Here is a 15,499-nt window from a genome sequence, read left to right on the forward strand (position 1 = left end):
GCTTTTCGCCCTGTTATAATCTTCCATTAGACAGGAGGTCTAATGGCACACCGCTCAACCTCTGCCAGCTCTCTTAGTCTTGATCTACCTAGAACGTATATAATTGGACTGCTGGTGTGGTATTCAGCTTCTGAGGAGGTTTTCTCTTAATCCCACACCCGCCCCGTTTAAATATTGGGAAAACCAAATCTACCGCTTGGAACTACTTGTCATAAACTCCATTCTCCTCTAGAAATGTATCAGGTTAAAGTAGACGGTTCAGAACCTATTAAACTGTTGTCTGTAATTCCATCCATCAGAAAGATCGTCTGTTTCGACTACTAGATTTAGTTGTTCAATTCCTTTGTCACTTCTCTCATTCGTGCCTATTAACTCTGTCAACTAATTAGCGTCATAGAGATGTACAACACGGAGACAGACCCTTCAGTCCAATTTGTTCATGCTGACTAGATATCCCAACCTAATCTAGTCCCATTTGCAAACACTTGGTCCATATCGCTCCAATCCCTTCCTATTCATAAACTTATCCAAATGCCTTTTAAAAGTTGTAATTGTACCAGTCTCCACCACCTCCCCTGGCAGCTCATTTCCATATCTGCACCACCCTTTGTGTGAAAACGTTGCCCCGTAGGTGTCTTTTATATCTTTCCCCCCTCAACCTAAACCTATGCCCTCTAGTTCTGGACGACTCCTCTCTCCTTCTCTTTTCCCCTCCCCCCCGAAAAGAATTTCTAATTATCCTTTCCATGCCCCTCATAATTTTGTAAACGTGGCCTCCCAACTCCTATACTCAGTGCTCTGACCAATAAAGGAAAGCATACCAAAAGCCGCCTTCACTATCTTATTTATCTGTGACTCTACTTTCAAGGAGCTATGAACCTGCACTCCAAGGTCTCTTTGTTCAGCAACTCTCCCTAGGACCTTACCATTAAGTGTATAAGTCCTGCTAAGATTTGCTTTCCCAAAATTCAGATAAATGTAAGGTGCTGCATTAAACTCCATCTGTTGTGGTCTCAGGTAGCCTTCTTTGCTGTCCACTACACCTCCAAGTTTGGTGTCATCAGCAAATTATTAACTATACCTTTTATGCTCACATCCAAATAATTTATATAAATGACAAAAAGTAGAGGACCCAGCACCAATCCTTGTGGCACTTCACTGGTCACAGGTCTCCAGTCTGAAAAACAACCCTCCACCACCACCCTCTGTCTTCTACCTTTGAGCCAGTCCTGTATCCAAATGGCTATTCTCCCTGTCTTCTGTGAGATTTAACCTTGATAACCAGTCTCCCATGGGGAACTTTGTCGAATGCCTTACTGAAGTCCATATAGATCACATCTACCGCTCTGCCCTCATCAATCCTCTTTGTTACTTCTTCAGAAAACACGACCAAGTTTGTGAGACATCATTTCCCACACACCAAGCCATGTTGACTGTCCCTAATCAGTCCATGCCTTTCCAAATACATGTACATCCTGACCATCAGGATTCCCTCCAACAACTTGCCCACCACCGAGTCAGGCTCACCGGTCTATAGTTCCCTGGCTTGTCCTTACCACCTTTCTTAAACAGTGGCACCACGTCAGCGAACTGCCAGTCTTCTGGCACCTCACCTGTGACTATCAATGATACAAATATCTCAGCAAGAGGCCCATCAATCACTTCCCTAGCTTCCCACAGAATTCGAGGATACACCTGATCAGATTCTGAGGATTTATCCACCTTTCTGCATTTGAAGACATCCAGCACTTCCTCCTCTGTAATATGGACATTTTTCAAGATGTCACCATCTATTTCCCCACTTTCTATATCTTGCATGTCCACAGTAAAACACTGGTGAAAAATACTCGTTTAGTATCACTCCCATTTCCTGCAGCTCCTCACAAAGGCTGCCTTGCTAATCTTTGAGGGGTTCTATGCTCTTTCCAGTTACCCTTTTATCCTTAATATATTCGTACAAATCCTCTCCTTAACTGTATTTGCCAAAGCTATCTCAGTCCACTTTTTGTCCTTCTGATTTCCCTCCTTAAGTATACTTCTACTGTCTTTATACTCTTGTAAGGATTCACTCGATTTCTCCTGTCTCAACCTGACACACACTTCCTTTTTCTAAACCAAACCCTCAGTTTCTCTAGTCATCTGGCATTCCCTATACCTACCAGCCTTTCCTTTCACCCTAACAAGAATATACTGTCTCTGGACTCCTGTTAACTAATTTCTGAAGGCATCCCATTTTCCAGCCGACCCTTTACCTGCAAACATCTGCCCCCAATCAGCTTTTGATAGTTCTTGCCTAATACTGTCAAAATTAGCCTTCCTCCAATTTAGAACTTCAACTGTTAGATCTGGTTTATCCTTTTCCATCACTATTTTAAATCTAATAGAATTATGGTTGCTGGTCCCAAAGTGCTCCCTCAACTGACACCTCCGTCACCTGCCCTGCCTTATTTCCCAAGAGTAGGTCAAGCTTTGCACCTTCTCTAGTAGGTATATTCACATACTGAATGAGAGAATTTTCTTGTACACACTTAACAAATTCCTCTCCATCTAAACCCTTAACACTGGCAATCCCAGTCTACGTTTGGAAAGTTAAAATCCTTACCGTAACCACCCTATTATTCTTGCAGGTAACTGAGATCTCCTTACAAATTTGTTTCTCAATTCCCCTCTGACTATTAGGGGGTCTATAATACAATCCAAATAAGATGATCATCCCTTTCTTTTTTTTTCAATTCCACCGAAATAATGTCCCTGGATGTATTTCTGGGAATATTCTCCCTCCGTACAGCTGTAATGCTATCCCTGGTCAAAAACACCACTCCCCCCTCCTCTCTTGCCCCTCTTTCTATCCTTCCTGTAGCATTTGTATCCTGGAACATTAAGCTGCCAGTCCTGTCCATCTCCAAGCTATATTTCTGTAATAGCTATGATATCCCAGTCCCATGTTCCTAACTATACCATGAGTTCAACTGATTTCTCTGTTAGGCCTCTTGCACTGAAATAAATGCAGTTTAATTACTCAGTCCTCCTATCTTGATCTCTACTTTGTTCCTGCCTGCCCTGACTGTTTGACTCGCTTCTTTTCTCAACTGTACCAGTCTTAGATTGATCTCTTTCCTCAGTATCTCCCTGGTTCCACCCCGCCCCCTTACTAGTTTGAATCCTCCCGAGCAGCTCTGGCAAATCTCCCTGACAGTATATTAATCCCCTTCCAGTTCAGGTCCAATTTATCCTTATTGTACAGGTCACTTCTACCCCAAAAGAGATTCCATTGATCCAAAAATGTGAATCCTTCTCCCATATACCAGCCCCTCAGCCATGCATTCATCTGCTCTATCCTCCTTTTCCTACCCCCTCTAGTGTGTAGCACTGGGAGTAACTCAGATATTAACACCCTCACGGACCTCCTTTTTTTAAATTCCTGCCGAATTTCTATATTGTCCATTCAGAATCTCATCCTTTTCCCTTTCTATGTCATTGGCGCCAATGACCTCTTGCTGGTACCCCTCCCCTTTGAGAACATTCTGCACCTTTGAGATATCCTTGATGCTGGCACCAGCGAGGCAACACACCGTTCTAATTTTTTCCCTGCTGGCTGCAGAAACTTCTCTGTGCCTCTGACTAGAGAGTTCCCTAATACAATCGATCGTTTGGAACCCGATATATCCCTCATTACATTGGAGCCTGCGTTGATACCAGAAACTTGGCTGTTTGTGCTACATTCCCCAGAAAGTCCATCACCCCCAGCATTTTCCAAAACAGCATAATTGTTTGAAATCGGGATAGCCACAGAAAACTTCTGTACTACCTGTCTATCTCTCCTACCTTTCTTGGAGTTAACCCATCTATTGACTGTATCTGCAACTTTTCTCCCTTCCTATAACTGCCATCCATCACACCACCTAGCTCTTGTAAACCTCTCATTGCCTCTAACTAACAACATTTATTGCAGATATAATCCTCACTAGCCCAAAAACTCTCTTGAAACTCCCACATTCAACAAGAGCATATCACATTACTAAAGGCCATTTTGCTCCTTCCAATTTATAGACCCAGATAATTGCTTATTGGTTATTGCTCTTATTGCTCTACTAAACACTGCTCCAGACTAATTTAATACTTATGGGTTGTATTTTTAAATATTCATCAAGAGACAGATCCCGATAAAAACATAATCAGGAAAGAACCCACGCTACTCACTGTCAAATTATAGCAATGCTATACTTAAAAGTATTCACTTATCTGTTTCTGTGCTGTGACCTCTCCCAAGCAGGTTCCTCCAAGATCAGTTATGAATTTCGTTGTTTAAATTTTCCTAGACACACTCTGATATCCAGTGATACATAAATTAAAGCAGCAAAGGCAATAACTGTGCAGATTCACTGTTGTCAGTTAACAGTGTAGGTTTCTGCCCTTGCTCTTACAGGCTCGCTGCCTTTATCTGTCTTTCTCCCTTTTAAAAGTGCCGTTGTTTTGACTTTGTTTTGGAACTTTTGGAGAAAAAAATGCGACGGCATATAAAACAGTAATTGCTGCTCCTGGAATTCGAGGAAATCACCACCAACACCTAAAATACCTCAAAAAAGGAGCAGCTGTTACAGCTACAAAATTTTCCCTGTCCTCCATCTTGGATTAGAACATAGAACAATACAGCGCAGTACAGGCCCTTTGGCCCTCGATGTTGCGCCGATCCAAGCCCACCTAACCTATACTAACCCACTATCCTCCATATACCTATCCAATGCCCGCTTAAATGCCCATAAAGAGGGAGAGTCCACCACTGCTGCTGGCAGGGCATTCCATGAACTTACGACTCGCTGAGTGAAGAACCTACCCCTAACATCAGTCCTATATCTACCCCCCCTTAATTACCCAGAATCCTTTTTGTTTGGAGTGAGTGCTATTTCTTGGTACCTTTTTGAGCATACCGCTGAACAGTCACTATTTATTAATTCTGGATCCTAGCCTTTGGTATATGTTTTGATGGCTGCTGGAGGATAGGTGTAAAAATACTGACCTGCTGAACTTGTTTTTTGACCACCTGTGGGTTGAATTTGGGATTATGAAATTATTGGGAAAAGCATTGATCAAAAAGGATGATTGGTCAAGTCAGGCATCCACTGGGAGTGTTCGTGTGGAGGGGTGGTGTGGTGATGGTGGAAGTGGTGGTTGTCAACTTCAGCCTTAAGTTAGAGTAGATTTTAATTCTTCCAACCCTGGTTAACTATTCAGGTAAGTGAATTAGAGCCCCCTCAAATATTTTTTTGAAGGGTTCTAGATGCTGGCTATTTGTCCACCAGATGTTTCAAGTCTTGACTATCTGAGGCCCATGTCTTCTGGTCTGAACCAATTGCTGCTATTAGTAGACACATCTAAATTGAATCTGTTGCCAATTAGTTCTTTTTTTTTATATACAGATCCTTTAATTTTGTTCAAAAAGTGAATTTCACAATTGGGTTATAAACAGTGCCATTATGAACTTTAAAATATCTTATTTCCTTTATAAGCAACATAGCCTATGTAGAAATGAATGCAAACTTTATATATTCTTGTGATTGCTGATGGGAATTTCAGACAGTTCAATAAAATGGGCACTTTATGGAACTGTGTACTTGGGACTAATACTTTCAAAATAGAGTTGTGGGTTCAGGCGTCTATCTAAATTATCTAGCAATTATTGTGTTTTTTTAAAAATCACAATATTCGTACCTTGCTTAGTACTGTTTGTCATAACTTAGTGCATAAGAAATCAGAACTGAATAAAATTTACAATAAATTTGCCTGTTTAGGATAAGTTTAGCAAAAAGAAAGTGAAAAAAGGAAGTATGCTACATGTGGTTCTTAAAATATATCCGAGAGAGAAAAACTGTAAATAGCTGGGGGATACTTGTGTATGAAACCCAGAAAGCTAGCATGCAAGTACAGTGGGAAAACAGGGAGGTTAATGCAATGTTGGCCTCTATTTCAAGGTGCTTGGAATGGAAGAATAGGGAAGTCTTGCTGCAACTGTACCAGGTGCTGGTGGGACCACATCTGGAGCATTGTGAGCATTTTGGTCCCCTTGTTAAGATATTATTTCATTGGAAGCAATGCACTAGGATGATCCCTAGTATAGAGGGTTTGCTTTGAGCAAAGGTTAAAAAGGTTTGGACTCTACTCACTAGATTTTAAAAGAAATCACCACTCATTGCAACATATAGGATTCTTGAGAGGCTTGCTCGGTAAATGCTGAGAGGATATTTCCCCTCATGGGAGAATCTAGAACCAGAAGGCATTGTCTCAGAATTAAGGGGCACCAATTTAAGATTGAAGTGAAGAAGAATTTCTGAGAATTGAGTCTTTGGAGCTCCTTGCCACAGTAGTGGGGGCAGAGTCCTTGTGTATATGTAAGGCTGAGATGGATTCTTGATCAGTAGGGAAATCAAATGTTATGGGAAAAGGGCCAATTGAGTGTTGAACCATGATCTCATTGATTGGTGAAGCAGACGTGATAGGCTTAATAGCCTATTACTGTTTCTATTTCTTAAGGTATTATAGATATGTATTGTGTCAAACATGTTTTATTTTTTTTTTGCAGTTGACTTGGCTTTTGGGTTTCTGAAAAGAACAACAGATTACAATCTAAACAGGGAATGTGTGAATTAAGCCTGCAGGAAATGGCTGGTTGTATTTTCCATGGAAATCTATTAAGGACGTGTGAGAGCACTTGAGTCAGAGTTGTCTGCAAAGTCTATTAACAAGTGAATTTTTTTTACTACTTATTCTTCAATAAACTTTTTTTTAAAAGTTTTTTAATGTACAAATATACAAAAATGATTTGCAAACAATTTATAAATAAATAATACTATTTTTATAGTGTCTGATTACTTTGGGTGACATCTCAGCCAACCCCGACATTGTTCTTTCTAAAAACAAAACTCGAGACCTTGGGTTCTTGATCTCCAAGAAGTGAGTGTTAAGATTCTTCATTTTTAGTACATGCTACCCATTGCCCAGAGATAAAACGGGAGAAATAAAAAGGGAATCCCCATATTGCCATCACTAGATTTCATTAACTTGATATGGCTGACTTGATGCACGTAGACTAGTGAACTCAGCATATCGTTTAGCTCTCTCTTTATGTTTTTGGATATTTCAATTTAGTGTTTCTATTTTTGGTGCTGTTTGTATGGCTTCATTTAAATGACAAAATTGAATGTTTTTACTGTTTTTAAAGAAAACTTTAGTTATTAGGACATTTTAAAGTTGGTTAGAGATCTTTAAACACAATACTTTTTTTTTACCCATTCTGTCAAACTTGGACTGAAGTGCACCAGATGAAATTTTAATGCATTAACAGTAGGGATGTACTTTTTGACTAAATCTAAAGAAAAAAGGGAAACTGGCTAAACAGAACCATGACTCCTCTTTGGAGCTGTAACGTGTCATTCAAGACTCTTGAGGGAATTACTGTTTAAGCTGGTGGATGTGGCTTCATTGAAGTAGATTACTTTGACCTGAATGGTGTCAAGCTTCTTGTCTTGTTGGAGCTGTATCCATGCAGGCAATTAATTTATGTTTTTCTGTTAAGTCAGCAAGTTTATTCCTACGTTAGTTGTGTTCCATTGCAAATGTTTTATACACTTTTATTGTTCATGAATTGTGGACTTGCTAGCTAGACCCACATTTTTATGCTCATTCCTGATGTCCTTGAACAGATGGTGAACTGTTGCAGACCATGTACCTTAACCTCAGTGCTGACAACAAAGAAGTTCCACGATTCTGAGTCAACAACAATGAAGTAATGGTAAAATAGTTCCAAATCAGGTTGAGGTTCATAGAGGAGCTTGTAAGTGATGATTCCATGTCTGCTGCCCCCATCTTTCTAAGTGGTAAAGGTGCTGGGTGAAGTATTCTTGCAGTGCATGTTGTAGATGGTACATGTTGCTGCCACTGTGTATGAATGGTTTGGGCAGTTTTTGACACCTATCTCTCGGGCCAGTGAGGCTTTAACCTGGGCCATCTGATACAGAGGTAGGGACATGATTACTGCGCCACAAGACTCTTGAGGGAATTACTGTTTAAGCTGGTGGATGTGGCTTCATTGAAGTAGTTTACTTTGACCTGAATGGTGTCAAGCTTCTTGTCTTGTTGGAGCTGTATCCATGCAGGCAAGTGATGCATATTCCATTACACTCCTCACTTGTGCTTTGGACAGGCTTTGGGGAGATGTGTGAATTAATTCACACACAATTCCTGACCTTAGCCTGCTCTTGTAACCTTAGTATTTTTGTGGGAGTGCAATTCAGTTACTAATCAATGTAAATCCACAGGATGATGCTGATAGGGTACTTAGCATTGATATAACACCTGTATTCAAAAAGGGAGGGAAGCTAACATGGGAATGTACTACAAACAAGTTTAACATCTGCTATTGGGAAAGTGTTAGAATCTATTATCAGGGAAGCAGTATCAGGATATTTGGAAAGTCAAAATGCGATCCTTTGAATTGGTTTTATGAAGGACAAATAATGTTTGACTAATTTGCTATAGTTCTTCGAAGATGTAACAAGCAAAGTGGATCATGGGGATGCTGCAGATGTAATTTATCTGTACATCTGAAAGGCATATGACAAGGTGCTGCACAAAAAGTTAAATCACAAGTTTGGATCATATGGGAGAGATGGACAGAAGACAGAGTCGGGATAAATGTTTTTTTCTGGATGGCAAAATGTAACTAATGGGGTGCCAAAGGGTTCTGTCCTTGAACCCCAGCTATTTACAATCTACATTAATGGCTTGTATACAGGGATGGAAGGGTCTATTGTCACATTTTCAGATGACACAAAAACTGGTAAATTGCAATGAAGAAATAAGAACTTTACGAATAGATAAAGGTTAGGAGAGTGGCCCAAAATGTGGCTGATGGAGTTTAACATAGATAAGTGCGAGGTCATGCACTTGGCTCCAAAAAACGAGAAGGCGACCTTTGGGCTGCTCCAATCTAGGTGTACTCGTTCATAAGTCATAGAAAACATGCAATTACAGCCTTCACCTGTTGACTGGGAAAAGCAATTGATGGGTGTGCTACTCTGGGCCATTATCAGCCCATACTGTGCAAATTGTTAATACACTACTGTATTTCCTGTTTGCATATCTCAGATCTTTACCAAAAATAATTTTTGGAAGAATTGTTCAGAAGACTCAGTAAAACAATTTGAAGTTAATTTGCAAGAAGTACCTGTACATGGTTAATTTTGTACAGTCCTTTTAAAATGTGCAATATAAGTCAAATCCTGCAGCAGACTGAAATTGAATTTATTAAAAGAACTGTTAAGATTATGTCACACTGAAACTTTTATTAAAAAACTACCGGCAGTTCCCTGGGTTGCAAGCAGCTCTGTTCTTGTGAGCATTTGCAAGTCATTTGTATGCAAGTCAGCGCACAGCACATAGGAAATAACTGTTCATAATTAAAAGGAAACATTTGCATATCATTTTTCAAATTAATATTAATACACTCCTGTATGGGCTGCATTCATTAGTTGGGCGTTTTTAAATTGTGGAGTAGCTGTACACAAATTTTGCAGTGGTGGTGATTACTTTGTGTTTGCTATTACTCCACTGGAATTTGCAGGAAGTACAGAAGCAGTGAAGTGTAGAAATTGCTGCTATGAATCTGTTTCTCTTAAGTCGAACCCTTACTCTTGAAATGCTATCTCTTTGTGCATTTCCACATTTTTTGAATTCTGCATTTTTAAAGTTTATTTTAGCTTTTGCTTAAATCCAATCATGATTGATCTTATTTGATCTCTTGAATTAAAAGCTAAGGCTAATCTGTGATTTTTAAACTTGGATTTTCTGTGTATGAATACTTGTGCAAATGGCCCAGCAGTTCTAATGGGCAAATAGCTATTATGCTAGCATGAATGACTATGCACGTCAGTACCATGCATATGTGCTGATGCATTCAAGCAATTAAACAGGAAAGGTTGAAGGGAATAAATCTGTAATTGTTTAACTGACAGGTTAACCCTCCCCTCTTTTCTCCACCCACCTCCCATTTGATCTACCCACCTGATTCATCTCATCTAGTTTCCCATCTGTCATCTTGCCTCCTTAACTATTTACCATGAATCATGCAATACTACCCAAAGTTAAATCTTTTTGGCTCCTTTTTATCAAATAAAAATTGTTACTTAGCTTGCAAATACATAGCCTTTTCGATCTTTTACATTCTGCATTGTAAATGCATTAGGTGATATTGGTTTGTCATTCACTGCAGCATTTTCTGGAATAATGTTAGACACATCTCTATGACTATAAGTGCGTTAAAGATACTAGCTTAGCTTTCAACTTCCAACAGTCATAAGAGGTCTATGTGACTAAAAGATGCCCTTCAACCCATCGAGTCAGCACCAGTCAAAAGCACCTACTTTGCTATTCCAATTCCAAACCCATTTTCCAGCACTTGACATGTCTAAATATGAAAATATTATGAAAGTTTCTGCTTCTAACATCCTTACAGACAGCGAGTTCCAAATTTTAGCTGCGCTCCAGGTGAAAATAATTCTCCTCACGTATCCTCTGAACCTCCTGCCCCTCATCTGAAATCTGTGGCCCTGGCCATAGATTTCTCTGAGGGGGCAAAAAGTCCTTCCCATCTACCTTCTCTATGCCCCTCATAATTTTATACGTCTCAGTCATGTACCTTTGCTCCAAGGAAACAACCCCAGTATATCCAATCTCACTTCATACTTCATGCTCCAGCCCAGATAATGTTCTGGTAAATTTCCTTGACAATCCTATACTATGGATTCCAGAATTGCGCATAGCACTCTAGCCCAACCAAGATTTTATACAGTTCCAGCATAACCACCTGCTTTTAAACTCAGCTAATAAAGGCAAGGGTCCTATACGCCACCTTTAATTCTTTTATTGAGATGTCCTGCTACCTTCTGGGACAGGTGAACGCATTAACAGAGGTCTCTCTGATCCTCTATTTCCCAGAGTCCTACCGTTCATTGCATTTTCCCTTGCCTTGTTTGTCCTACCCAAGTGCAAAACCTCTCACTTATTCAGATTGATGGTAAGTCCCCAGGTCAATTCTCACATCTCCAGCTCTATGGCAAGTAACATGTCATCTTGAATTGTATTTATCATACCGTTTCTTTCACTTTGGCCTTTTAATTGCTGATCTGATGCTGAAGGTTAAGCAAGTTATATTTTGTTTTAACAGCTGTTAAACGTTTAATGAAAGAAGCACAAGAGCTGAAAGACCCAACAGAACAATACCATGCACAGCCTTTGGAGGTAAGACCAGATTAATTACAAAATGAAAGCTATTTGGAATGTATGTTTTTGCTAATGGAATGGAGACATGAGCAGCCATCACATGGTATACTAGTGATTGAGGGAAGATATATGCTTTGGTGTGAAAAACAGAAAGTAAGGGTATTACTTAATTGATCAGTTGGGAAGTGTGGATGTTCACAGGGATCTGGATGTCCTCGTAGACCAGTCGCGGAAAACAGTTGGCTGAGTGCAGCACACCAATTAGGAAGGCGAAGGCTATATTGGCCTTCATTGTAAGAGGATTTGAGTTCAAAAGTATGAATATCTTGATCTGAAAGTATATAATTATCATAGGGAGAGTGTTGGGGTTTCCAGGAGTGTCAGTTGAGGGGATGTGTTTGATTAGTCCTGTATTGATTAGAGTTTGGAAAGCTGAAAGGGAATCTGATTGAAATGCACAGAAGTCTAGTAGGGCTGAACAGTCTAAATACAGAGATGATGTTTTCCCTGGTTAGTGGGTTTAGAACCAGGGGTTTCAGTCTCTGGGTACAGGGTAGATCATTTTAGAATGGGGTTGAAATAAGATTTCTTCACTCAAAGCATAGTACACTTGTGGAATTCTCTACCATGTAAGGTTGTGAAGGCAGAGTCGTTGAATATTTTCATGAAAGAAAGAAATGTTTTAGACTTCAAAGGTGTCTGAAAAAAATGGGAGAGGTGGATGATCTTTAATTCCATAGCTGATTCAACCCTTGCTATTTAGACATAGTATCACAAGAATATGGGATGCTTTGGAGTAAATGTGTTCTCCTTGATGAGATACAAAATGGGAATAGATCATTCAGTCTCTTGCGCCATTTCTGCCATTCATAAGGAATGCCGAAAGCGTTGGACATGAGGTTAGTTTGGCTAGCTATGCCACAGAGCGTATTTTACATTTCCAGTGAGCTATAGAACAATAGAGACGATTAACATTGTGAGACTTTGCATTTTGTTTTGGAAGAACCGTAGCATTCAGTGCTGAATAAACACCTTTTTAGTTGTTTTGTAGATAATTTTTAAAAATTGGATTAGTGGTGTAAAATATCGATTTTTAATTTGATCAAGTCCTATTTGTTAGGTAGATTATAACTTAGTGCAAATATATATATGATTCTAGAATAGTCCCTTTGGTTGGAAAATTGCAAATGTAACTTCATTGTGTGAAAGAGAGAAAGCATGAAATTATAGACTTACTAGTCAAGATTGTTTACATAGTAGATAAGGAAGTGATGGGTGGCAGGGTTCAGTTGAATGAAAATTAAAGTCTCTGCAGAGGTTGAAGTATCTGGATATTATAGTGATGTGGGACTTTAAAAAAGTAAATGCAACAGGAAAGCAAATTGGGTCATTTCAAAGTATAGGAGTTTAAAATAACTAAAAGTCAAGGTTCTTTATGCATGAAATGTCTAATAATGTCATGATCTGGTGGCATCAATAGAGGAAAATGATTTGGATAACTAAAAGCTTGACAGGTGGTCAAGAATGGAAAGTAAATATTCCTGGATACACTTTGGAAAGAGTGGCCAAATAGGAAAGATGCCAGATAGCAAAGGATGTCACGAAGACATTAGTGAGACAGCATCTGGCTCAAATGATCATGAAGCAATATCAGTTCAAATGGAAATTAGAAACAGCAGAAATGTGTTTTTAAAAGCAGTAGAAGTAGCTTACAGGCCTTCTAATGGCAGTGATAGCTTTAGTCCGAGTAATAAGCAAGAAGTTATAGGCTTTGCTACAAACCTCATTGTAATAATTGTGGGAATCTTAATATTCACACAGATTTGGACAACTAAATTGGCAAAAGTGATTTAGAAGATGAGTTTGAATGTTTGTATGACCAGTTGGCCTGCCTTGTCAGGGGGTTGGAGTACAGGTGTAAAGAATTCTTGTTACAGTTGTACAGGGTGTTGAAACCATATGTGGAAAAGTGTGTACAACTTTGGTCCCTACGTACAAAAAAATATATTTACATTGGCGAATTGATACCTGGGATGAAGGGTTGTCCAATGCTGTGAACTAATCAAATTAGGCCTATTAAAATAATGAATAGTATTCTTGTTGAGCCTTGCATGATTCTGAAGGGGCTTGATAGGGTAGATGCTAACAGGTTGTTTCTGCAGTTTGGAAATCTAAAATGCTGGGTTGTAGGATTGTATGCTGATCATTTAGGATTGAGACGAAGAGAAATTTACCTCATTCAAAGAATTGTGAATCTTTTGAAATTTTCTTTCCCTTTGAATGCTCTATCATTGAATACATTTAAGCCTGAATTGGTCAAGCTTGGTTTCTCGTGGAATGATGGGATAGTGGGAGCTGGTAGCAAAATAGAATTGAAATCCAAGGTCAACCACGATCCTACTGAGTGACAAAGAGTAGGCTCAAAAGACGTGTAAACTACTCTTTCCATTTCTTGTGTTGGTAAGTTTCAATGGATGCTGCATGTATGGACTTCCAGAAGGCATTCTGTTACTCATCTCAAGACTGTTAATGGAAAACTTAAATGCATTGAATTTGAAGCAACCTGTTGACATGGGTAGAAAATTGGCTTTCTTGCAGAAGACTGAGGGATGGTAAACATGTAGTCGGCAGGATGTGACTGGCCTCCCATTCTCCTGTTCCATACTTCTGCCAGTGCTTCTCTGAAGTACAATCAGTTCATCTTAGTAAGAACATTTTGAATTTGTTTTCATTCTACTTATTGATGCTGGCTGGAGTCATCTTTCCACGACAGTGAAGCTGCTGCCAAAAATGCATCTTGCCTGGTCTTGCATTATAAAACTGCAACACAGGCCTGGTGTACCATGAATTGTAATCAGTTTTGGTTTATTATACAATAATTATTCATCATTTGGTCTTCTGGTGTATAACTTTTGGAAATAACGAAATAATACAGGTACAGCAAACAAATGATATATTGGTCTGCGTAGTGAAATGATTGGAGTAAAAGAGAAGGAATGTCTTGCTGCAATTGCATAAGGTCTTGATGAGCCCTCATTTGAAGTACGTGTGCGGTTTTAGTCTCTTTATCTGAGGAAAGGTGTTGTGGCAATAGGAGTGCAACAAAGATTTACCAAACTGATTCCTTGGATGGCAGGACTGACTTATGAAGAGAGACTATATCAGTTACAAGCATATTCTCTGGAGCTTAGAATAAGGGGTGATCTCATAGAAACATGTAAAATTATAACAGGACTAGCGAGAGAGAGAGAGAGAGAGTAAATGCAGGAAGATTGTTCACAATGACTGAAGTCCAGAACCAGGGGTAACAGTAATGATATGGGATAATCTGTTTTGGACTTGAATGAGGGCCAATTTCTTCATCCAGTGTGGTGAGCCACAGAAAGCAATTGGAGGCCAAAACATTGAATATTTTCAGGAAGGAGCTAGATATAGGTCATAAGCTTAAAGGGATCAAAGGAAGAAAGCTAGAGAAATTCAGGTGGCCTAATTTCTCCAAGCAACTTCATCCGGATTAGAATTATTTTTAGCTTGCTCTCTCACTCCTATCTTTTATGATTCTGGATTTGTATTCTGTCTCAATGTGAATACTTCATTCTGACTGAGGAGCTTCTGTTGCTTGCCTTATTCAGCACCATTGTATCTGGAGAATACTGTGCTAGTCAAGATGTTAAATTACTGGATATCTACGCAAAACAGGTTTTTTCAACTTAATGTCTGGACAGTTGTCAGCAAAGTGAATGACCAGCAATTATAGATGGTGAAAAATCCTGTTATGGGCAGCATGCTGGCTCGGTGGTTAGCACTGCTGCTTCACAGTGCCAGGGACCTGGGTTTGATTCCCACCTCAGGCAACTGTGCAAAATCCACACAGACATACTCCCCAGGTCTGTATGGCTTTCCTCCAGGTGCACCACAGTCCAAAGATGTGCAGGTCAGGTGAATTGGCCATGCTAAATTGCCCATAGTGTTAGGTGCATTAGTCAGGAGTAAATATATGGTAGGGGAATGGGTTTGGGTGGGTTACTCTTCAGAGAGTTGGTATGGACTTGTTGGGTCGCAGGGCCTGTTTCCATACTTTAGGGAATCTAATCTAATCATAACCAATATGCTTCATTAAAAGTTAGAGATTACTGTCTCCTTCAAATATGTTTGCATATTGCAGATAAATAGCATGCATTTATACTTTTTTATAGGTTACTTTTGTTTTTAAGATTTAACTTTA

At 39.4% G+C, this 15,499-nt stretch overlaps 1 protein-coding gene across 2 annotated transcripts in view; it reads left to right on the forward strand.

Moving 5' to 3' along the window:
• The window catches only part of ube2j1 (ubiquitin-conjugating enzyme E2, J1), a 40,088-nt gene that overhangs the window by 643 nt on the left and 23,946 nt on the right, over window positions 1–15,499 (forward strand). For both annotated transcript variants that reach the window (XM_043686745.2, XM_087982265.1), the window contains exon 2: window positions 11,219–11,292. In XM_043686745.2, coding sequence (XP_043542680.2) covers window positions 11,219–11,292 — 74 coding nt within the window. The remainder of the gene's footprint in view (window positions 1–11,218; window positions 11,293–15,499) is intronic.

The sequence above is a fragment of the Chiloscyllium plagiosum genome, unplaced genomic scaffold (genome assembly GCF_037043375.1).
Source record: "Chiloscyllium plagiosum isolate Xiang-an unplaced genomic scaffold, Cpla_swu_hap1 HiC_scaffold_3, whole genome shotgun sequence".
NCBI classification, from domain to species: domain Eukaryota; kingdom Metazoa; phylum Chordata; class Chondrichthyes; order Orectolobiformes; family Hemiscylliidae; genus Chiloscyllium; species Chiloscyllium plagiosum.